Consider the following 23,219-nt stretch of genomic DNA (forward strand, 5'->3'; position numbering starts at 1 on the left):
AAATTTCGAGACGTTTACAAAGACTGGTGAGAGCAGAGGAGCCATATCCACCAATAAGAAGAATGAAGTAGACCACGCTTTGCATTGGGCACCATCGTTGAAAAAAATTGGGGAAGAACATTCATAGACTTAAATGACACCCCCTTTAATTCCCCACCCCCTGTGTGGTCTTTGTTTTTCATGTATTTATTCTACAGTTGTATATGCTCTATGTATACTGGAGATCTGCTTTAATCCTATAGAGGGAATGGGTGGGGGTGATGGGACAAGCAACTGCCGGATACCTTTGACGCCCGGAAAACTATACACATCAGAAATACCAATCTAGTCTGATACCGGACATGAGACGATACGCTTGCCGCCCTATAAGCAGATAAATCTGTAAGTTCATTGACAAAAGATCCAATTACCAAAACTTTACTAAAAATCATGTGCCAACTGATTCACTTAAAACCAAAAGTTTTTGATTAAATTCGCCCAACACCTATCACAAAGCTCCATTACTATATTTCCAACCCACTTCTTCTCGTAGTATAAGATCCTTTGTCGGCTGTGAAAGTCAGACCCGGATGCTACATGGGATGGGGGGGGGGGGGGGGGCGGTTGTTTGTTGTTTTTGTTTGGAAAACTGAAAGAGAAGCTCTGGTTTGAAGTCCCTTTACAAAATATATTAAAGATTATTTCTCTTCTTTTCTATGTAACGGATGCGTGAAACAGCACTTGGATGTTGTCCGTGGTTTTCACGCACCCATAGGCTTCAATGGGCGACCAGGTGCGCAAAAACGCATAGCCCCATTGAAATGAATGGGTCCGTGTACTGTAAGTGATTTCAACGGACAGCACACGGACGAGTGTTACGCGCGTCTGAATGAGCCCCAGGGGCAGCTGGACATACACCACCAAGTCCTAGCCGTAGTGGTTGATTGTAGCCCGCACTGTAAAAGACGACCCACAGCAGACCGTATGTGCGTGTGATTTACTTGGCACTACAGGTTCCATACGTCATAGGAAGCCACATGACTAGAGCATATCTGTCACTACATCGGCCATTTTATCAGACCAATATACAGCCTATCAACGCTTCAGTCGCTAGCAAGAGAAATAGGCCAACTAACTCCGCCCACAATATGGCTGCCTGCTTATAAATATTCCCTGATGTAAAAAAGGCCTAGTTGCGAGTGCTCAGTGTATGTGCTGTGGAAGTGTACTTACCCATTATCAGTCCTAAAGATACAGTATAAATATTTATGCATATATTAATTTTTTTTTTTCTGTTTTTTTTTTTGTTTTTTTAACCAAAGCATTTAAATTAACTAAGCACAAAAAATAGGAAAGGGGAGAAAAAAAAACCCCCAAAAAAACAAAAAACTCCTAAAAAGTGCTGTATAATTTTTTTTTTGGGGATAGATTTCTCAATGGAGGGAGTAAGAGAGGGCAGGAAGCGATTTGGCTGGGCGCGCAATGAAATAAAGTTACCAATAGGCTCGTTAATTTAGGATTCCTTCCAAAAGACTTATTCCTGGCGTCCAGGAAGAGAGCGACGGAAACTTTACAAGAGACAGTTGTGCCACAGGGAAGAGGGGAGGACAGAAACAGGGAGGAGTCAATGTTACAGTAAGTATTTGCGCCTCGAATCCTCATCCAGCGTTAGGTCAACTACTTCTGGGGGTGAAGTCCAGTTCTGCTGGTTGTTGACGCTTGTCCATGATGGAGTTTGATGCGAGCTGTGATACTGAGAGCCGGCGGCATGTTTCCAGGAAGACACACTCTGTATAACGCCCCCCCGGGGATGGACGAACCTGTAAGGACGGACAACATATGGCAGCGTTATGTGGGCTATACATCATAAAAGTACAGTACAGGGAGCCTGGGCCTCATTTACAGAAGCACTGGCGTTGTTGTCCATAGCAATCAATCAGAGCTCAAATTTCATTTCATAAACTGCTGTGGAAAAATGAAAGCTGCACTGTAATTGGTCACTATGGGCAACAAGGCCAGTGCTTCTGTCAAACAGATGAGCACATTCACTAGTCGGAAGTTAAGGGGCTTTTCAAATATTTATAAACAATACTAGTCCTTCTCACGGAATTACAATATCATCAAACAATGTATTTCAGTAATTCAATTCAAAACGTGAAACACATTCTATAGATTCATGATCTATTTCCAGCATTTTTTCCTTTTAATGTTGATGAGTATGTGAACAGTTAATGAAAACCCAAAATTTAGTGTCTCAGAAAATGTGAATATTATATAAGCCCAATTTCAAAAATGATTTTTAATACAGGCCACGCCGCATTGATAACACCTCAGCAGCGCCACAGGCTGATCACCTCCATGCCACGCCGCATTGATAACACCTCAGCAGTGCCACAGGCTGATCGCCTCCATGCCACGCCGCATTGATAACACCTCAGCAGTGCCACAGGCTGATCGCCTCCATGCCACGCCGCATTGATAACACCTCAGCAGTGCCACAGGCTGATCGCCTCCATGCCACACCGCATTGATAACACCTCAGCAGTGCCACAGGCTGATCGCCTCCATGCCACTCTGCATTGATAACACCTCAGCAGTGCCACAGGCTGATCGCCTCCATGCCACACTGCATTAATAACACCTCAGCAGTGCCACAGGCTGATCGCCTCCATGCCACGCCGCATTGATAACACCTCAGCAGTGCCACAGGCTGATCACCTCCATGCCACGCCGCATTGATAACACCTCAGCAGTGCCACAGGCTGATCACCTCCATGCCACACCGCATTAATAACACCTCAGCAGTGCCACAGGCTGATCACCTCCATGCCACACCGCATTGATAACACCTCAGCAGTGCCACAGGCTGATCACCTCCATGCCACGCTGCATTGATAACATCTCAGCAGTGCCACAGGCTGATCACCTCCATGCCACGCTGCATTGATAACACCTCAGCAGTGCCACAGGCTGATCACCTCCATGCCACGCCGCATTGATAACACCTCAGCAGTGCCACAGGCTGATCACCTCCATGCCACACCGCATTAATAACACCTCAGCAGTGCCACAGGCTGATCACCTCCATGCCACACTGCATTGATAACACCTCAGCAGTGCCACAGGCTGATCGCCTCCATGCCACGCTGCATTGATAACACCTCAGCAGTGCCACAGGCTGATCGCCTCCATGCCACGCAGCATTGATAACACCTCGGCAGTGCCACAGGCTGATCGACCTCCATGCCACGCCGCATTGATGCAGTAATTCATGCAACAGGATCCCCGACCAAGTTTTGACGGCATATACTGTACATACTTTTCAGTAGGCGAACATTTCGGTATTAAAAATCATGTTTGAAACTGCGCTTATATAATATTCTACGTTTGAGAGACTGAATTTTGGGTTTTCATTAACTGTTAGCCATAATCATCAACATCAACATTCTAATTCATTGAGAAGGACTAGTTCCCATTTCCCCCACTGACAAAGACTGGTGTGTCAAACACCAATCTTCAACTAATGTACATCGGCGGAAATGTGCCAAATATATTAAAAGGTGCACTCTGTACAACAGAAATGCAAATCTACACCTGGTATGATAAAATGACGTTCCGGTGGAACCCCCCGCCTACTTTGGTTAAGACCCGCCCCTTTTTCTTACTGAGAAAAGTAAAAAGTCTAAAATGTTAGCTCAACTATGACTTTGCTAATTTTTTACCTCCGAAAACGGTCAGGAATCAGTTGATATATTATAGGTTCAAACATACATACACATGTCTATGCAGGGGATTTGGGGCTCTGTATGAGAAAAACAGAACTACGACCTACTTCCACAATGGATGAAAGCCGCTGTGTATACAGGTAGATACATCAGCGGCCATCAATTATTGTGAGGGGGTTCGGCTCATAACAGAGTCTGCTCTGTTCTTTCTTAGCGGCTAGTATACAAGCAACACCATATTATTTGTGCCATTAGTATAATAGCCGGTATAAAAGATAACCCACCCTGGCTGTTTTAGAGACTGTGGCATTTAAGTGATTTGACAGAGGGAAGGGGCTCGCAGGCCGCTGATGGGTTGGCACGACAGCCTTTGTTAGGCTTATAGGAATGGAAGGCTTGGGGGCCTATTAGGTAGTCCTAATAGACTGCCTGTCAGTTATACAATGATAGGCAATAATGATTTGGTAAACTAAGTATACCAAAGCATTATATCAGCAATCAATTGATCGCTTGGTGAAGTCTCCCATAGTAGGACTAACAAAAATAATTTATTAAAAAGGTAATATAACCTCCTCCATGCTGCATTTACTAAGTGATTTACCTCACTCAGTGCTGGATTCTCAGCTACACTGCACCTTACTGCTGTATAATGGATCTTGTCTGTATGCTGTGTATAAGAGACTGTTAGCAAGTCTCCTGCTACAGCGCCTTCCTCCTCCCCTCTATAGACCTCTATGGGCAGCTGTAGTTAAAGGAGTTGTGAAGGATCAGAAAAACATTGCTGCCTTCTTTCAACAGGTTGTGTGTGGTATTGAAGCTCAACCACCCCATTACTCTTTTGGAGGATTCACACGAAGTGAATTGCGTCCGTGGTTTTTACGCGGCTCGCATGGACCAATAGAAGTATATGGGGCAGTACAGACAGTCCGTGCTTTTTGCGCAGCGTTTGTCCGCTGCGTAAAAAGCGTGACCTTTTCAATATCTCTGCGTTTTTCACGCATCACGCAACCATTGAAGTCAATGGGTGCGTGAAAACCACGCAGGTCGCACGGAAGCACTTCAAAAGCTGTCAAAAGGATGAATGTAAACAGAAAAGCACCACGTGCTTTTCTGTTTACAAACATCCAAATGGCGTGTCATAATGATGGCGTCTGCGCGAAAAGCACGCAGCCGCGCATCATATGATACTGCCACACGGAGCTGTCAAGTGGCTTTTGCGCAGGCAAAATGCCACGTGTTTTGCGTGTGCAAAAACGCCACGTTCGTCTGAATCAGCCCTTTATTGAAGGTGAGCTGCAATCCCAGACAGAAACTGTGGACAGGTATGGCGTTGTTTCTGTAGGAAAGCAGCCATGTTTTTCTAATCCTGCACAACCGGGCTAAGAAAACAGGGTACGGGGAGGATGAAAGGAGCCTAAAGTTGAGAAAGAGGCATTATTCTCTAATAAGATATATTACTAAGAGACTTATCTCCGCTTGTACTATTGATTCATGGAAAGTTGTTTCATAATTCGAGGTATACTTTAAGGAGTTATAGAGGATTTCCAGGTCCTGGGTATTTACGGTTTTTAATATATTAGTGGGGAGTAAATGCAAATTACAGCCATTAACCAGTATAAGCTATTACTCACTCATTTTGCCCAGGGCTTGGAAAAGGTCTGTCCATCTATAAGCAGTATCGCTGTGGTGCTGTGTCGTCATGTATCATCCATGGGCCGTAGTGGGTGAAAAAAAACCACCTGGTGGATTCTTATTTCCACTGACACCAGATCATGGGGGACAGTCTGGCTTCCCTAATGAACTCGTGACTGACTGATCAGAACATTCACACTCCGCATCTACAGTATGTCACCCAGGAAAGGTGGAGGTTCACCACTGGATCATGCAGTAATGGACGTACCTGGCATGTTCCTGCACCCCAACAATCTCCACCTCACTGCCGGAAGATGCAAGGTTAATTTCCTCATTCTGAGCACTGCTGGGGGGTAACTTATCACAAGATGGCAGCCCTGGATCTAAACGACCTGCAAAGGAAATCAAAAATATTTAGGACCTATGTATATGAATAGACAGAAAACGATCAAAAGAAGTTGCAGGCATAAAAATGCTACAAAAGTCTAGAAAAAAAGAATCATCCTGTGTAATTGTCGGCCAATATCTGCAGAAATCAGTGGAGCTTTAGACAGAGACTGGCATAGTGGAGAGGGTAGATGGCATGATTTGCGACAAATTTCTTAAAAAGGCACCAAAATTTGGGCGCACTTTTACGCCTGTAATGAGAAGATGTCGTTTTGCGCCTTTTTCTCACCCCATGTAATACGTTCGGTTTAAACTCAGTCTCCTGGGAGACCACGCCCACTTTTCTCATCGCTATTCAAAGATGCAAAGAATTACACAAACTTTTAGGTGTATATTTTATACCTAAAACTTGCATAAACACACTGTAAAGGATCTGCCAGGCACAGCTTCTGTGTCAACGCCCACAGGTAATCAGTCTGCACCTGCTTCTATGTCTGTGAGACTGACTCCATCTTCCACCACTCAGGATGGCAGGCTTAGGAGTGGGAGAGCCTATCACAGCCTGGCCAGACGGAGCTAGCTCCCGCCCTCTGTCTATTTATACCTGCCTTTCCTGTTCCTCCTTGCTTGTGATTCTTCTCCATGGGGTCCCTGTCAATATTGTTTCTGACAGAGGGGTACAATTTGTTTCTTTGTTTTGGAGAGCCTTCTGTAAAAAGTTGGAGATTGATCTGTCCTTCTCCTCGGCCTTCCATCCTGAAACCAATGGCAAAACTGAGAGGACTAATCAGTCTCTAGAACAATATTTAAGGTGTTTTATCTCTGACTGTCAATATGATTGGGTCTCCTTCATTCCCCTCGTCGAATTTTCCCTTAATAACCGGGTCAGTAACTCGTCAGGGGTCTCCCCCTTTTTCTGTAATTTTGGGTTTAATCCACGATTCTCCTCCGTTTCACCTGGTAGTTCCAACAATCCCGAGGTAGAGGTCGTTCATCGGGAACTGTGCATAGTCTGGGCCCAGGTTCAGAAGAACCTAGAGGCGTCCCAGAGCATACAAAAAACTCAGGCAGATAGAAGACGTTCTGCTAACCCCTTGTTTATGGTCGGGGATCTGGTGTGGCTATCGTCTAAGAACTTGCGCCTTAAAGTCCCGTCCAAGAAGTTTGCTCCCCGGTTTATAGGGCCGTACAAGGTCATTGAAGTCCTCAATCCTGTCTCCTTCCGACTGGAGTTGCCCCCATCTTTTTGAGTACACGACGTGTTTCATGCCTCCCTCCTTAAACGCTGCTCCCCGTCCTTGGCTCCCTCGAGGAAACCTCCTGTCCCCGTTCTCACCCCTGAGGGGGTAGAATTCGAGGTGGCCGAGATTGGCGTCCAACGCTCCCTCTAGTACCTGGTCCATTGGAGAGGATACGGGCCTGAGGAGAGGACTTGGGTACCCGCCCGGGATGTTCACGCTGGGGTATTGGTCAGGAGGTTCAACCTTCGTTTCCCCAATAAACCAGGTCCACCTAGAAAGGGTCCGGTGGCCCCTCATAAAAGGGGGGTACTGTAAAGGATCTGCCAGGCACAGCTTCTGTGTCAACGCCCATAGGTAACCAGTCTGCACCTGCTTCTATGTCTGTGAGACTGACTCCATCTTCCACCACTCAGGATGGCAGGCTTAGGAGTGGGAGAGCCTATCACAGCCTGGCCAGACGGAGCTAGCTCCCGCCCTCTGTCTATTTATACCTGCCTTTCCTGTTCCTTCTTGCTTGTGATTCTTCTCGTTTGGTTTCCTGGCCCTGCTGCAGCTTCTTGATCTATTTGTCCCTGCTTCATACTGACCCTGGCTTACTGACTACTCTCCTGCTCTGCGTTTGGTACCTCGTACACTCCTGGTTTGACTCTGCTTGTTCACTACTCTCCTGCTCTGCGTTTGGTACCTCGTACACTCCTGGTTTGACTCGGCTCGTTCACCTCTCTTGTTGCTCACGGTGTTGCCGTGGGCAACTGCCCCATTTCCCTTAGCTTCTGTGTACCCTTGTCTGTTGTGCACTTATTGAGCGTAGGGACTGTCGCCCAGTTGTACCCCGTCGCCTAGGGCGGGTCGTTGCAAGTAGGCAGGGACGGAGTGGCGGGTAGATTAGGGCTCACTTGTCTGTTTCCCTACCCCCATCATTAAACACACATTCATAAACGGAGGCCATTTTAACAGGAAATATCTAGGTACTGCCCTGCCGGGACCTTCCACCTCGAGTTATACAACATTATAGACCAACAGTTCCTCAGCGCTTCTTGATGTAGCAATTCTTGCTCATTGTGGGCTCTGCTTGTTTCTCTGCACCCCATAGTAACAGCAAGGGAGAGAATGGCACATGCTTAAAAAGGAGACCGGGAGACCAGACGGCAGCTCCAAGAGAGATCAGGCTTCACGCACACTTGTGCAAGTTGTAGTTCCTAACAACTAGTCTCCGAGATCACAGCAGGAAAAATCTATGACTATGGCCATGGCCGTGCACCAGGCCTAAAATTATTGTGAAATGAAGTTTTACTACTACATGGTCTAGCAGAAGAGTCTTAAAAATTGTCATAATTTTTTGATCTCGTCATGTGTGGACTATGGGCAATCCTTTGCTCCGATAACACGCCATTCTAAATTCACATTTTCTGGCACGTCTTCAGGAGTCCATTACCCTTTAAGTCTCCCAGATGAACCCCACCGCATATTATTGGGATGCTTGTAATAGTTAACAAGGTGGGCTCACCAATGGGATTAGGACAACAAGGTTATGGGAAAAGACATGAAAGGATCCGACCCATAAAATAGGTGAAAGGGCTGTCCGCTAATTCACTTTTATGGTATGATCCCTTAGAAACTCCATAAAAGTGCATTCAGTGGGCGTCCGACTGCTTGAACGCCCATGTACCCACAAAAAAAGTAGGTCCGAGTTCCCATACTTGAGTCAATTAACTGCCACAAAAACGGCATCAAAACGGTGTGCGATCCTAGCCTAAAGCAGTAAAAACAAAAACCCAATAAATAAATAAAAACCCCAGGCGTACCAGAATCGGCGTTCAGTTCTTCAAGTAGTCCCCTTGTGCGCCATGATGCCAGGGGTTCCTGCTTGGACACAGAATTGTTCTGTTCCTTGACTACTGTGGCGGCCAGCATGTTGTCAACGTTCAACACTTCCGGGTCAGAGTTTGTGTCGGAGATGTCATAATGGGTCACAACTGGTGGGCCATCTGTAAAGAGAGATGAGTATACGGTAAACCTAACACATGCAGGGGACGCATCACTACTACTTCACACACTATAAAGCTCTGCCATGTAAAATGCAATGACTGTAGAACCCCATTAAAGCCATAACTCTACACCAGGCATTTATATCGAGGTGGCGCTCTGCTTAGGCTCAGCATTTTAGAGATTAAATCTACATAAAAGGTTTATGAACGTTGCTTTACTTGGATCTTGTACTGAGCTTGGAGTTGCATCATCTCAAATTCTAGTCACATCCAGAGCAGCCTTCAAAATTCATTATGGAATCCATCAACACTGGGATGGCAGACACTTACAGTCAAGATCCTGCAACGCAATATACTCCAGTGTAGTGCATTCTGGGAGACATAGTAAGCACATAAGCCTAGTGTACACGGTCTCTTGTAAACCCCACATCTCCAACAATGCACTACAGCATAGCACGCTATGTATAGACCCCAGTGAACCAGCACGGATATGTGAGGTCGGACAGACTGGGTGTAGTTGGCTGGTTTTATGTCAAGTTTAAATCACTGTATAACAAGTTTAGTTTCTTCCCTATTTTCAAGATCTCAGTTTGCCGTCAGTGAATGGTAACATTCTGGTTTACATCCAGAGGCTGAAAACCTTTCCTGACCTAGACCTTCTCACAGCTGAGAGAGTGCTACAATTGCATGCAGTTTAAAAGTGTTTTTCGTGTTTGACAAGAATAACCGCATGCATATCCTGTAAATATACCATAATTGTCCGATAGGCGGGGGGGGGGGTCTTACCTTTGGCACACTATCTGGGAAGGAGTCCCCCATAATCCTGTACCGCCATGCAAAGCGGCATTGAGTGGCCATCTCTCCATTCATGCTCTGCCTAGATACAGCGACCACTTTGCCAGGTGGAGAGTGGGTAAGAGGAACCCTGTTCTACTAATCTTGTGAATGTGCCATAAATGAATGAAAGGGCTGCAGTGCTCCAGCAAGCAACGCGCCCCCTCCAGGGTTTATCCAGGCACAGCGCTGTACATTTGGTTGTAGCTGTGCTGGTACTGCAGCTCACAGCACTAGCTGTTCCGCCACCCGGATCCAGCCAGAAGTTAAAGAGGCTCTGTCACCACATTATAAGTGCCCTATCTCCTACATAATAAGATCGGCGCTATAATGTAGGTGACAGTGTTTTTTATTTAGAAAAACAATCTATTTTCACTAAGTTATGAGCGATTTTAGCTTTATGCTAATGACTTTCTTAATGCCCAACTGGGCGGGTTTTCACTTTTGACCAAATGGGCGTTGTGGAGAGAAGTGTATGACGCTGACCAATCAGTGACCAATCAGCGTCATACACTTCTCTCCATTCATGTAATCAGCACATAGTGATCCTGCGTTGTTCACTATGTGCTGTCACATACACCCACATTAACGTTACTGAAGTGTCTTTACTTTTGACCAAGTGAGCATTGTAAAGAAGTGTATTCATGTAATCTGCACATAGTGATCTTGCTAGACCAGTATGGGCTGTCACATACTCACATATTAACGTTACTGAAGTGTCTTGACAGTGAATAGACATCGCTTCCAGCCAGGACACTATTTTTATTCACAATCCCGACACTTCGCTAACGTTTGTGCGGGACTTACAGCACAGCAAGCGTGATCCCGCTGTAAGCTGTCATTTACAGCGTGAGCTCGCGAGATTACGCTTGCTGTGCTGTAAACCCCACACAAACGTTACCGAAGTGTCGGGATTGTGAATAGACATCCCGTCCTGGCTGGAGGTGATGTCTATTCACTGTCAAGACACTTCAATAACGTTAATATGTGAGTATGTGACAGCCCATACTGATCTAGCAAGATCACTATGTGCAGATTACATGAATACACTTCTTTACAATGCTCACTTGGTCAAAAGTAAAAACACGCCCAGTTGGGCATTAAGAAAGTCATTAGCTTAAAGCTAAAATCACTCATAACTTGGTGAAAATAGATCGTTTTTCTAAATAAAAAAACACTGCTGTTCTCTACATTACAGCCCCGATCACATTATGTAGGAGACAGGGCACTTATAATGTGGTGACAGAGCCTCTAAGCAGTGGTCGTGCCGGAAGCATAAAGCTCCGACCACCGTATAGCGGCTGTGTTGGGTTACTGCAGCTCTGTTCCTATTCACTTGAATAGGAGCAGAGCTGCAGCACGGCCGCTATACAGTGTACAGAGCCATCTGCTTCTGGCACCGACCACTGCATAACTTCTACCGCACGGAGGCAGCCAGAACATGTGATCGGTGTGGGGTCCGGGTGTCTATCCTGCGGATTGGTCACCAGTATAAAAAAAACAGCCCTCCAACTGGACAACTTGTTTATCTGAACGAGACGGAGCTGCAATACCAGGCACACCAATGTCCTAATGTACAGCGCGGGTAGACCGTAATAAGGCTGCTGCCCCTTAATTCAGATGATCAGCAGGTATTTTCCAGGAGACGGACCTCCACCGACCAGATATTTATGGCCTGTTCTAAGGATTGACCATCAATATTACAGTCCAAGAAAACCCCTTTGAGCAATGCTCTGTGAGCTAAACATCAACAGCACAAATCTCCCTCCTGTCTTGATAATTTGCTACAATGTACCAGTGCAGGTAAAATTTATTAGTCAGGAGTCCAGACTGTTTAGCTCACAGAGAATTGCCTAAAATGGATACAAAGGTAAACCCAAGATTTTTTAATTTTTATTCCCCATTCGCTGACAGCAAGCAGAGACAATTTTAAAGTTGCTAAACTTTTCATTATACAGTAATGAGGTTTTATTAGCAGAATAATGGCCGACCCCTTATATAGCACAAATATTCAGAGGAGAATCAGATTTGCACCGCCTGGGGCCCAATGATTTTGTGCATGACTACATCATTACAGGGGTCCAAGAGCAGGAGAGCGCTGGGTTCCAATGCTGACATCAGATGTATCACCCAAGCTTCTCCTCATATGAGCCACAGATACAATGTGTTCATTAAACAAGAATGCCCATCAGGTCATACAGAAATTGTGTCCCCATTTCCCTTGTTACATAAAAAAAACCAAAAAAAAACAACCACAATGCTTCAGTACAGAACATAATAAAAGCACATGGACACAAGAAAACATGACATGGGTCATTAGTGTAATACATAACATGATGTTAATACAGTGGTCAATAAATACCAACTCTGAGGTCAGCGTCACGGCCGCACAATACAAGAGCTCTGGGGATTAGGGCCTGACAAATAGCGGATTCAATTGGCCAAATACAGGTTTGGACACTGGATTGTTGAAAACTACTAAAGTGGAAAATATAAGAGTTTCTGAATCTCCCCCTTGCCTCAGCTATGATAGTTTTGTTTTTGCCTGCAGTGCTCCAGCAGGAAAAACAAGGTATTACAGTCTCTCATTAGTAAAATAAGAGCTGTTTAAAAAGGTACTGTCCCCCTTTAGATCAGATCTGGGTAGTGGGTGTGCAGCAGGTTCCTGGCTTCTATAAAATTAGCTTTGGCCTGTGAAGATGGGAAAGTTGGCCATAGACATTTGCCACTGGTTCCGATGTTTTTGGCTTATTTTCTATTGGTGTTTGTTTATGAAACGTCTTACCATTGGCCACAAAGAAAAAAAGTTAGTTCTGCTCCTGCAGTGATCTCACTGGCTTCTAGAGTTTTGTCTATTCCTGGTCTATGCCACCTGGCAGAACGTCGGTCATGGACTGCCAACCATAAGGGAACATAGAGTCCACATAGAGAAGCAGCAGCAGAGATGTCGGGCAGCCACTTATCCAGCTCCATTCAAATAAGTAATTTCCCCAACCATCACGGTCTATGGCCACTAAGCTCCAACGGCTTTGGGTCCATAATGAAGCGATGTTCCCTGTACAGAGCAAGGGGATACAATGGCACTTAATAAGCAAATATAGCCCTAAATAAAAACAAATGTATACGGTTCTCCGTTCCACTTTAGTCATGAAACCAATCTAGAGATGGTCCAACAAAAATGTAAAGGAATACTCCACTTTGGAGACCACAATATACAATCGTGTTAAAGTTTACATAGCATGTTCAGTAACTATCAATACTGTGGTTCACTCTGATCATATGTAGAATCACATGATATACTCCAGTCACATCCGAAGCTGCATTCAAAAGAATCCATCGGCACAGGGCTGATAGACACATCACTAACAACTTAGATAACATCTAGTAACGCAAAGCACTCAGGGTGTAGTGCATTCTGAGAGATGTAGCTTACACATCAACGAACTGTACATTGTCTACATGAGCTACATAATATTGCCAACTCCAGAATTCTGCTGGTCTTCTGACCCTACAGCAGTGCATTGTGGGAGCTTAGGCAGCTGATCATTTAGAGCTCAGCTGTTAGATCACATGTCTGACTGCAAGGGGTGGAGCTAAATTGCTGGCTGTTTCCAAGGGCAACCAGGAGAGGTGTGAAAGCAGCTCTGGATAGGAAAGAAGAAAACTGACAAATAATAAAATCTGTAGGAAAAAAAAATAATAGTGAAGCAAAATCTCACATGTGGATTTGAGTAATTATTATAAGTAGGGGGCGCTGTATGTATTGTGTGGCAAGATGGTGACGGCCAACCTCAGAATTGCGGGTGTATATTAGCTTCAACATCCATTACAGTGACATTAGCTCAGTGCAGAAGATACAAGGGTCAAGTACAATATTGACAAGGTGATCGTGAATACGGCGCACGCCGTGTGCGCAGTGTAACCCCCCTATATGAATTACACGGTCTGCGTGGTTACACTTTACATGCAGTATTTTTTTTGTTAATATAAGGATTAGGATTTGATCAATTCATTGTAGTGAGTAAAGAATTGATGAGAATACGGAATTACTCTGCATGTTGGCTATAAGGCAAAGATCAAGTCAAAATTGTACCACTCCTACATGTACATTCATGCAAATGTATCCGAAATGTATATACATGCAGAGTGATTGAGATTTTACCACCTACCCAGAGGATATACTTGGAAAGGGAGGGGGCTACGTCAAATCTTCATCAGTATTAACTGCACTCTGGTATCTTCCACACTCCCAAACAGAAAAGCTCATGACTTATACAGAGGAAGCAGACACTTCTATACAATGTCATAACATGCACCCCCCGAAGGAGGCTACAGTCACTGCAAAGTCCAACTTCAGAATGAAACCAGGCAAAGTCAAGGCCCATTGACTCCTCTCACGGTTACTTTGTAAAAATGGGCCTTAGAGGATATGTCCACCTTTGATCAACATTTTACATAACATCTAGTACTGATCCTAAGTTACAGTCTATATTATACTCCAGAGCTGCATTCATAACTCTACTGGTTGTCATAGGAAACAGTCAACAAGATTGCTGTCAGACAGCGTAGTTGAGCTCTCAATATGCTGGAGGACAGTTTAATTTTCCAACATGAGATGACTGGAATGATAATCCCACTATGTAGACATTGAACAAGTAACGGATGCCCTGAGATTTCAGAGGTCTGCAGAATTGTGAATGCAGCTCTGGAGTATAATACAGGCTGTACAAGATAAATAATGTGATGTGACAACTTTTTCCGTGTATTAATTGTGTAGCTAACCCATAAAAAATAGTGTCAGGGGTGGACATGCCCTTTAACAGTACAATTACACAATTTCACTATGGTAACCAGTGATTATAAAGATTTTGTTTAAGAAAACACAATTTATTACATTAAACAGTATTATTAGGAGACAAAAAAAAGTAACATTTTAAGACATTCTTATATGCTTATAAGATAGAACACAAGTAAAGGTCTCTAACATCATACGCTAAGGCAGTGGTCTGCATCTGTGGCAAGACTACAACTCTCAGCATGCCCTGAGCCACAGGTTGGGGACTACAGCTCTAAAGACACATTACATATATCAAATCTTATTTATTCTTACATAGTTATGAGCCATCACATAGCGGCACAGTGTTTAATATATGTGATAATTACCATTCATTGAAGATATGAGCAGATAACCCCAGGACACCTTATGTAATAGTCAGGACCACACTGATGTTTACCCACCATAACTATGTACTATAACAGTGGGGTCCAGCCACCGGAACCCCCACCATCTTGAAAATGGCCCAATTTACATCCCAACCATTGTCTCTATCAAAATGAATGGGAGTTACGCCGTCTTAGCACAATCCCTTTTTGCAGAGCAGACCCCCTGAAGAGTAGCTGGTTGAGGGGGCCTGCGGCTAGGACTCGGATATCCATAGTCCTAGCTAGGAGAGCTGCTCGGTGTCATTGCAAGGAAAGTGAGCCATTATACGGCGTCCATATCTCTATATAATGTACGGATGTGCTGGGTCCTTTGGTTTTTGCAGCAGCTTTCTTTACCTAGCCCAATACTAATCTCTGCAGATGGGCCATACATCCATAATATCAGGTGTTTTGGATTTATGATCGCCACACTGGAGCCCTCTAGCTACAGCACGATGCCACCTGGTGGCCCAGCTAATCCACTCTGTTCTACACTGCAGCTCTGCATTACATGGCACAAATAACACGCGAGTGACACCTAATCTGAAACTATACCAAAAAATCCCAAAGTACCTACAAAGGCAACGAAACGAGAGCGCTGGCCCAGTAAAGCAGTCTGACACAAGGTAGACACAACGTACATTTCTTTATTTATACTAGTAAGATACACTAGTTACATTTTAAAGTTACACGTTTTTTGATGTTACATAAATGAAAATGCATTAACACTTTGCAGCCGCACTCACATCCCGAGTGCCGAATTTTATATAGCTCAATTTTAACCAATTAATCCCCGTGTTAAACACAGTCCCTGGGTGGCTGCAGCAGCCGTTGGAAACTCAGCACCCAGAATAGTATGATGTCACATTTTGCATTCTTTTTTGAACCCCTTGGCAATAACAGGGTTAAATGCTACGGCAGACACAAAGGTCCATAAAGTAATTCCCATCAGGGTGTTTCACACAATTGTATTTTTAGGCCGTATATTTTTTTTTCTTGGAGCAGATATAAAGTAGGTGAAGGTTGTCCTAGTCTCCGCTGATGGAGTCCACTCCAAATTGTGGTACTGATATAACCAGGAACGAAAATATGGCAATGTAAACGTGCCCTAAAACCAGCAGCAGCCAGGCAGGATCCCACCTCTATATGTATGCATTATATATATATGAACTTCCTGCACATAGTAGATCTGTAGAAACAGCAGTTCAGTCCATATTAAAGCACCGCTCCTCTTCATAAAAAATCATCTGACACTTTAATTCTCCAGATAATGTTGGGAAAGTTTGCAAATGCTTTGCTTTACTTCGGCTACGTTCACATCTGCGTCAGGGCTCCGTTTTGGCGTTCCGTCGGAACAGAACCCTGGCTGGAATCATAGGTTTCCATTTGCATCACCATTGATTTCCATGGTGACAGATCCGGTGCAAACGGTTTCCGTTTGTCTCCGTTGTGCAAGGGTTCCGTCGTTTTGACGTAATCAATACTGTAGTCGACTGCGCTATTCATTGTCAAAATGGCGGAACCCTTGCACAACGGAGACAAACGGAAGCCATTGCACCGAATCCGTCACCAGTGAAATCAATGGTGATGCAAATGGAAACCTATGGTTTCCATTTGTTTCAGTCAGGGTTCCGTTCTGACGGAGAGCTCCGACGGAATGCCAGAACGGAGACAGATGTGAACGAAGCCTTATCTGGTCTTATCCCCCAGTCACAACTCTGCTGTTTGGCACTTGGGATCTGTCAACACTCTGTTGACAGACACACCTCTATCAGCTTAGGTAGGTAACCATAGTCTACGGTACAAAATGACTGGTGTCAACACTGCATCTCTCTCAACACACTACAGCGGAAAACATTCTGTTCAGAAATAAGAGTGTAATGTGAGGTCTGGCAGCCAGAGAGCAGAATTTTGAGTGCAGCTCTGAATGTGACTAGAGTAGAAAACATGACATAATTCAAAATTAAAACATTAAGATATGAAGAAAGCAAAGCCTTTGCAGACCTGTGCAACATTTTATGAAAATGGGGATGGGGGGGGGGGGGGGGGTTATAGAGGAGAATTACTGAGTTGGGAAAAGCATACTCAATTCTCGAGACCGGAATTAACCTGTTCCTCTCAAATACTAATGACTTCTAGAGGAACAGAGTTGGAAATCTTTTAGGATCACAAGGTTACCAGCCTTCTGTAAATTCCTCCTGGTGTCCCCAAATATATATCTGTTTTGTGAACACATTAATATAAATTGGGGAACATGTGTGTGTGAGGAGGGGGGGGGGGGAGTCAACCACTTACCAGCCCCCTTCATGCGTCAAACAGTTATCATTAAAACGTGTGGCCACTCGCGTCTACCACCAACTATATCGCCAGGGTAGGTGCATTTAGAAAGTCAACATGTCCCTTTAAAAGATGTGGTCCCATCTGGACAACCCCTTCTCTACAAGAGGACCAGACGGCGCCCATTGCTGCACATCCATGTTATGTAGTATTACATAGGTTGCACCAAGTCCTCACACAGGCTTATAAATGGGCGTGCAGAGTATGGAACCCTCTCTAAATGCTCTAATAGAGAATATGGGCACGTGCTATGCCTACAGGGTAAGCCTCCTTTGCCTTGTGCCCGAGTAGGTCAGTTGTTATAAGAGAACCCATTTGCCTACTTATAGCTTCTAATGTTAAATGCAGCCACGTTTTTGCCTTCTTATATTGTGCAGGCGCTTTCTTAATCCTGCAGGAGTCTGAGATATGGGACTACAAATGCCGTTTTAACTCGTGCTTAAAATGTCCTCGTCCCAGTGATAAGAACTCACTAGGACTACAGCAAAACCCATCCCCACCATTTCATAGTTCATACAGAATAATCTAAATAAAAAGTTGAGTGAGCTTGTAAATACATTACTTATGTACTGATCCTGAGTTACAGCCTCAAAGCTAAAGTTTGCCCAGCACCCTCTGCTTGTTCGGTGTTTGCATAGAGCTTGTTCTGGTGATTTTCATTTTTGGAAGTGTCATCTTTTCACCAGGCACCGTACGGTCATCTGTAAAGCCCCTTTTACTATGGCCGATTATCGGGCAGACAAGCGTTCATAGAAGGCTCATTCCCGCTAATTGCCCCGTGTAAACAGGGCAGTGATCATCTGTTGATCGTATCATTTTAAAAATGTAAACATATTATCGTTGTCAGCAGCACATCTCCCTGTGTAAACAGAAAGACGCGGTGCCGACATGATAATAACGTATGGGGACGAGCGATCGGAGTAACGACCACTCGTCCACATCCATAACTCCTTGTGACAGGAGCAAACGAGCGCCGATCAACAGTGTCTCGTTGATCGGCGCTCGCACCGGCCGAATATCGACAGGTGTAAAAGGCCCTTTCTCCTTTCTGTCCCCATGCTGATATTTTAGGGGTGTGTCTAACAGGCTTGCTGACTGTTTCCACTACCAACCAGCAGTAGTGTGAATGCAGCTCTGGAATATAATACAGGCTAAATCATAATTATTATAAGATAACTAATGTATTAACAAAGTGACAACTTTTTATTTAAATTAAAAGGGATCCTGTCACCAGATCCATGCGGCCCTAAACACGGGGATGATATAGCAACAGGTGTCCTAATTAAACTAAACTATGGTTTTACGCTTAAGTGCTTAGGCGTTTGAGAAAACATTGTTTTAATAAGTGCCAGGCTCAGGGAGAAGTGCCCGCTGGGCCTCCCCCTTCTTACATAGCTTGATTGACAGGTCTCTCCCTATACATTAAATAGGGTGAAACCGATCAAACCAAGAAGAGACACCACCAGTGGAAACTTGTACCCAAGTTTGGCACTTTAGAGTAAAGCATAGCAACAGGTATCCTGAATACACTAAAACCATGCCATGCTGCGGCAGTATGATTGTGCTGATAGTTTCTCTTTAAAGGGGTTGTACAGGATTAGAAAAAACATGGCTGCTTTCCTCCAGGAACAGTGCCACTCCTGTGGATAGGTTGTGTCTGGTATTGCAGCTCAGCTGAATTGAAGTGAATGGGACTGAGCTGCACTACCACACACAACTTGTGGACACAATCATTGTAAGAAAGCAGCCATGTTTTTCTAATTCTGGACAACCCCTTTAAGGCTTCATTCACATCTGCGTCAGACCTTTCTGTCAGGGGAACCCATGAATGAAAACCAAACAGAAACTATAGCTTTCTGTTTGTATTACCAAGGATTTCAAGGATAACGCTTCCGTTGCGAATGGTTTCAGTTTGCCTCCGCTTCGTAAGGTTTCCGTTTTTCGGCGGAATCAATAGCGTAGTCGACTACGCAGATGTGAAAGAAGCCTTAGTCTATATGCAAACTGAAATAGTGATGCATATATAATTTATGGGAACACTGGACCTAGAAATGAATGAGGGAAGTAAAATGGAGAGAAATTTGACCCCAGTGTTTGTCAGTCTGCAGGGATTAAAAACTATGTAAACCTTTGAAAGTATTTTTTTTCCCCTAAAACGGTGTATTTTAGTATTTAGTATATATTTTTTTTTTTATAAAAACAAATTCAAGTGTTTTCTTTGGGATGCAGCTTCTATGTATCCTGGATACATAGAAGCTGTACCTTGCACTGAAATGGTCGGATCAGCTTATGTGTGTTGCTATATTCTGAGACCCATAGCTTTTTTTATATTTTATTTTGTCGATTGAGCGGTGTATTCGCTTGTGTTTTGTGGGGTGAGCTGTAGTTTTTATTGGTACCATTTTTTCCCCCACATTTTACTTAATGTTTTGGGGAGTTAAGGTGACCAAAAAAACAGCAATTGTGGAGTTTTGTAATTTTTTCTTTTATTCTCCTTTCATTAGTTGCTTCCCAGGGAAGTTGAACCAGTGATCGTTGGATCGCTTGCACAATATACTGAAATGCTAATGTTGATAGTGTTTTTAATAGGCGCACAAAGATGGGAGACCTGGGGGTCTTCATTAGGCCCCCGGGCTGCCATGGCAACCATCGGCATCCCACGATCGAGTCGCGTGGGATGGGCTGTTTGAGGGGGCCACCACCTCTTTCTACAGGCTTATATGCCACGGACGCTATGGAGCGTGGAATCTAAGTGGTTAAACTGGCAGAATCAGTTACTTGATTCCGCCTGTTGCAGTGAGGTGTCAGCTGGAACATACAGCCGACACTCGCTTAGTATGGAGCACACTATACTTTCCGTTGGCGGCTGTCACATACATGTTGCCATGGGGTTAAAAGTCCACAGTAAATTATGAAAAGGTTTACAACCATAGCTTTTTGGTTTTCACATTTTTGGGATTACTGGCGTTTTATTCCATAGGGTTCTTTAGCTTTTGAAATTTTATATTGTACAAATTAAAAAAATCACTTCAATTATTTTCACAATTTTAATAGTAATATAAGAAAGAATGGGGTCAATTGGGAGGATATTAAAGACTTACCACATAAAACACATTACTCATTTACAGGATAGGTAAAAAAAAAATTATGATTGCTGGGGGGTCCTCTGTGCTCGGAAGTTTCCGTCAATCCCGTAGATTCAGAACGGAGCAGTAGCGTGCACGTTCATCCACCACTACATGATATCTTCTTGGGAACCCTGTTCTAAAGATTAGTGTGGGCCGCAGTGTGCATACATGTATATAGCGTCCTGTAAATAGGTGATAAATGTGTTTCGTGGAACAACTTTAAGGAAGGAATTTGTTTTATTTTCTACACTCCGTATTCCTTATTAGCTGAGGACATTCGATGCCAAACAGCAAGCATTTTATGTGAAGAAGGAACCTTTGTGCTCAGTGCAAGGCAACAGCTGCAGCGACGAAAGGCCCTTTTAGATGGGCCAATGATCGGGTGAACGAGCGTACGTATGAATACTTGTTCCCGATTATTGCCTTGTGTAAACATGGCAAAGATTAGCCGATGAACGATCAAACTAACAATCGTTAGTCCCCATATTTATCATTGCTCCTTGTGAATGGAACAAACGAGCATCGATCGTCGAGCTGTATTGTCGATCGGCGCTCGCTGAAGCTGGTTAAAGGGAAGGTGTCATGAAATATTTTTTTTTTATCAAATTGCTTTTAGTATGATATTAAAATACATTTTATTTGTGTTCTACTTTTTCTTACTTTTACTTCTCTATGGGGCTGCCATTTTTTTATCATCTCTGTATGTGTCGATTAACGACACATACAGAGATGGAACACGGCAGCACAATGCATAGGGCACAATGAACGGCTCCCGTCCATTGTATCTGCTCTCTGGCTCTGTACTGCGCAGACGCAGGTCAGAGTCACACAGCAGAGAAGCCGGTTTGTAGGGAGATAGCAGGCGCCATTATGAAGACCAGCTGCACTGCAGGTAAGGCGTGTGTGTCTCTGTCTGTCCCTCTCTCTCACAGACCACCCAACGGGCCCCACTGTAGTCGCGCAGGAGACTCTGTATAAAGAACATAGCTTATCCTTCTATGTAATGTGATGTCTACCATCCACACATGATGTAACTGTCCTGGGAAAGCTGGGTGATAATATGCCCGCTGTTAGTGTGGTACCCAGCATTCCCAGACCCTTGAACGGTAAATCTCTCTAGTTGTGCTGAGACTGAAAGGTTCATTAGTCACATCCCCAAACAGTCTCAGCACAACTAGAGAGATTTCAGGGGTCTGGGAAAGCTGGGTGACCACCATTACCCCTCCTACTGGAGTGTGAGAGGTTCATTAGTCACATCCCCAAACACACTCCAGTAGGAGGGGTAATGGTGGTCACCCAGCTTTCCCAGAAGCAGATATAACCAGGAAAGGGCTGGATGGACGGGCAGAGGGTGCACAGGATTTTTGGTGATCCCCCTCTGTCATGTGATCGGACCTAGGTTACCGGTTCATCAGACGGGGTTCATGTGACTATAAATCTGTCCATAACAACAGACCGTGCACTCAGGACAAGCCGTGTCCTCATGCCGTAGTTGTGTGGTTCTGTCTGCAGTGATGGCGGTGGGTGGCTCTGACACCCGCCTCCCCCGTCGGGTCATCTCAGGACAGAAGGGGTGTCCAGATTGGAGACACAGCGCCGCACCTGTCCTCAGGTTGTGTCTGGTATTGCAGTTCACCTCCATTGAAGTGAATAGGACAGAGCTGTAATACCACACACGACCTGAGGACAGGTGCGGCGCCATGTTTTCCTGGACGACCCCTTTAAGACTTTTCCTGTGTAGCAGAGCGGAGTGTGCACGGGCGCCGCGGATACTTCATAGCCGCTTATCAGCTGTGAGCAACACACACACACACACAAAAAATCAAGTGTAATCAAGCTTTTTTTTATGTGGTTTTTGGCACGTAAAAAGTGCAAAAAAAACGTGTCAAATACACACTGTGTGAACCTGTCAACTGAAAAGTCATTCACTTCACTTTCATCATTCTAAGGGTATGTTCACACGCAATGTTTTCAGCTGAAAAATCGGAAGCAGAACGCCTACAAGCATCTGCCCATTGGTTTAAATGGGAAATACGGCGTTCTGTTCCGACGGGGTGTTTTTTACACGGCCGTTTTCCAAAAACGGCACGTAAAAAGACACCCACCAAAATCAAGTGCACATCACTTCTTGGGACGTTTTTGGAGCAGTTTTTCATTGACTTTATAGCTCCAAAAACGGCTGTAAAAAACGCGAGTTTGATAAAAAAATGGCTGAAAATCAGGAGCTGGTTTCCCTTTGTTTAGTAAGCGTGTGAACATACCCTTAGCCTTTTGGTGTGTCCAATAACTTCTGGCAGCTGCAGAATCACACCCAAAATGGCTGCTGGACACTGCTTAGCAATTTGAAGACGCCTTTTCCTGGCTTGTAGGGGTGGGGGGGGGGGGGGTGAGATTCCCTCCCACATTTACGGCAGCTGTGAGTCGGGTTGCTTTGCTTTATTCACCTTGCTGTAACTCTAAGAAGTGCTCCTCCTGGTGGCCAACATAGGAAAACATGTCAATTTATTATATAAATTTTTAATACTTTCCACCATATGGAAGAAAAAAAAAATAATACAACAAAAAAACTTAAAAAAATATAATAGAAATAAGTAACTTACTTAGAAAAAAAAGAAAGGTTTAATTTGCGACACATTCCCTTTAAACGCGGGCAATATCTGCTCGTGTAAAAAACACACATTTTGAGCAGCATATAATTTATTTGATGGGGGGAAGCATTATTGTACTTCTATTCTTGTCCACCAGGAGCAGCATTATAGTAGTTAT

The 23,219-nt window shown here is 44.3% G+C and overlaps 1 protein-coding gene across 1 annotated transcript in view; it reads right to left on the reverse strand.

The window, feature by feature from the left end:
* Window positions 1-594: 594 nt before the first annotated feature.
* The window catches only part of ARK2N (arkadia (RNF111) N-terminal like PKA signaling regulator 2N), a 56,655-nt gene continuing 34,030 nt past the window's right edge, over window positions 595-23,219 (reverse strand). Inside the window, exons 3-5 of the mRNA XM_075840751.1 lie at window positions 8,770-8,952; window positions 5,605-5,728; window positions 595-1,799 (exon numbers count right to left, since the gene is read on the reverse strand). Of these exons, the coding sequence (XP_075696866.1) occupies window positions 1,610-1,799; window positions 5,605-5,728; window positions 8,770-8,952 (497 nt within the window). The 3' untranslated portion in view covers window positions 595-1,609. The remainder of the gene's footprint in view (window positions 1,800-5,604; window positions 5,729-8,769; window positions 8,953-23,219) is intronic.

The sequence above is a fragment of the Rhinoderma darwinii genome, chromosome 1 (assembly GCF_050947455.1).
Source record: "Rhinoderma darwinii isolate aRhiDar2 chromosome 1, aRhiDar2.hap1, whole genome shotgun sequence".
Classification (NCBI taxonomy): Eukaryota; Metazoa; Chordata; class Amphibia; order Anura; family Rhinodermatidae; genus Rhinoderma; species Rhinoderma darwinii.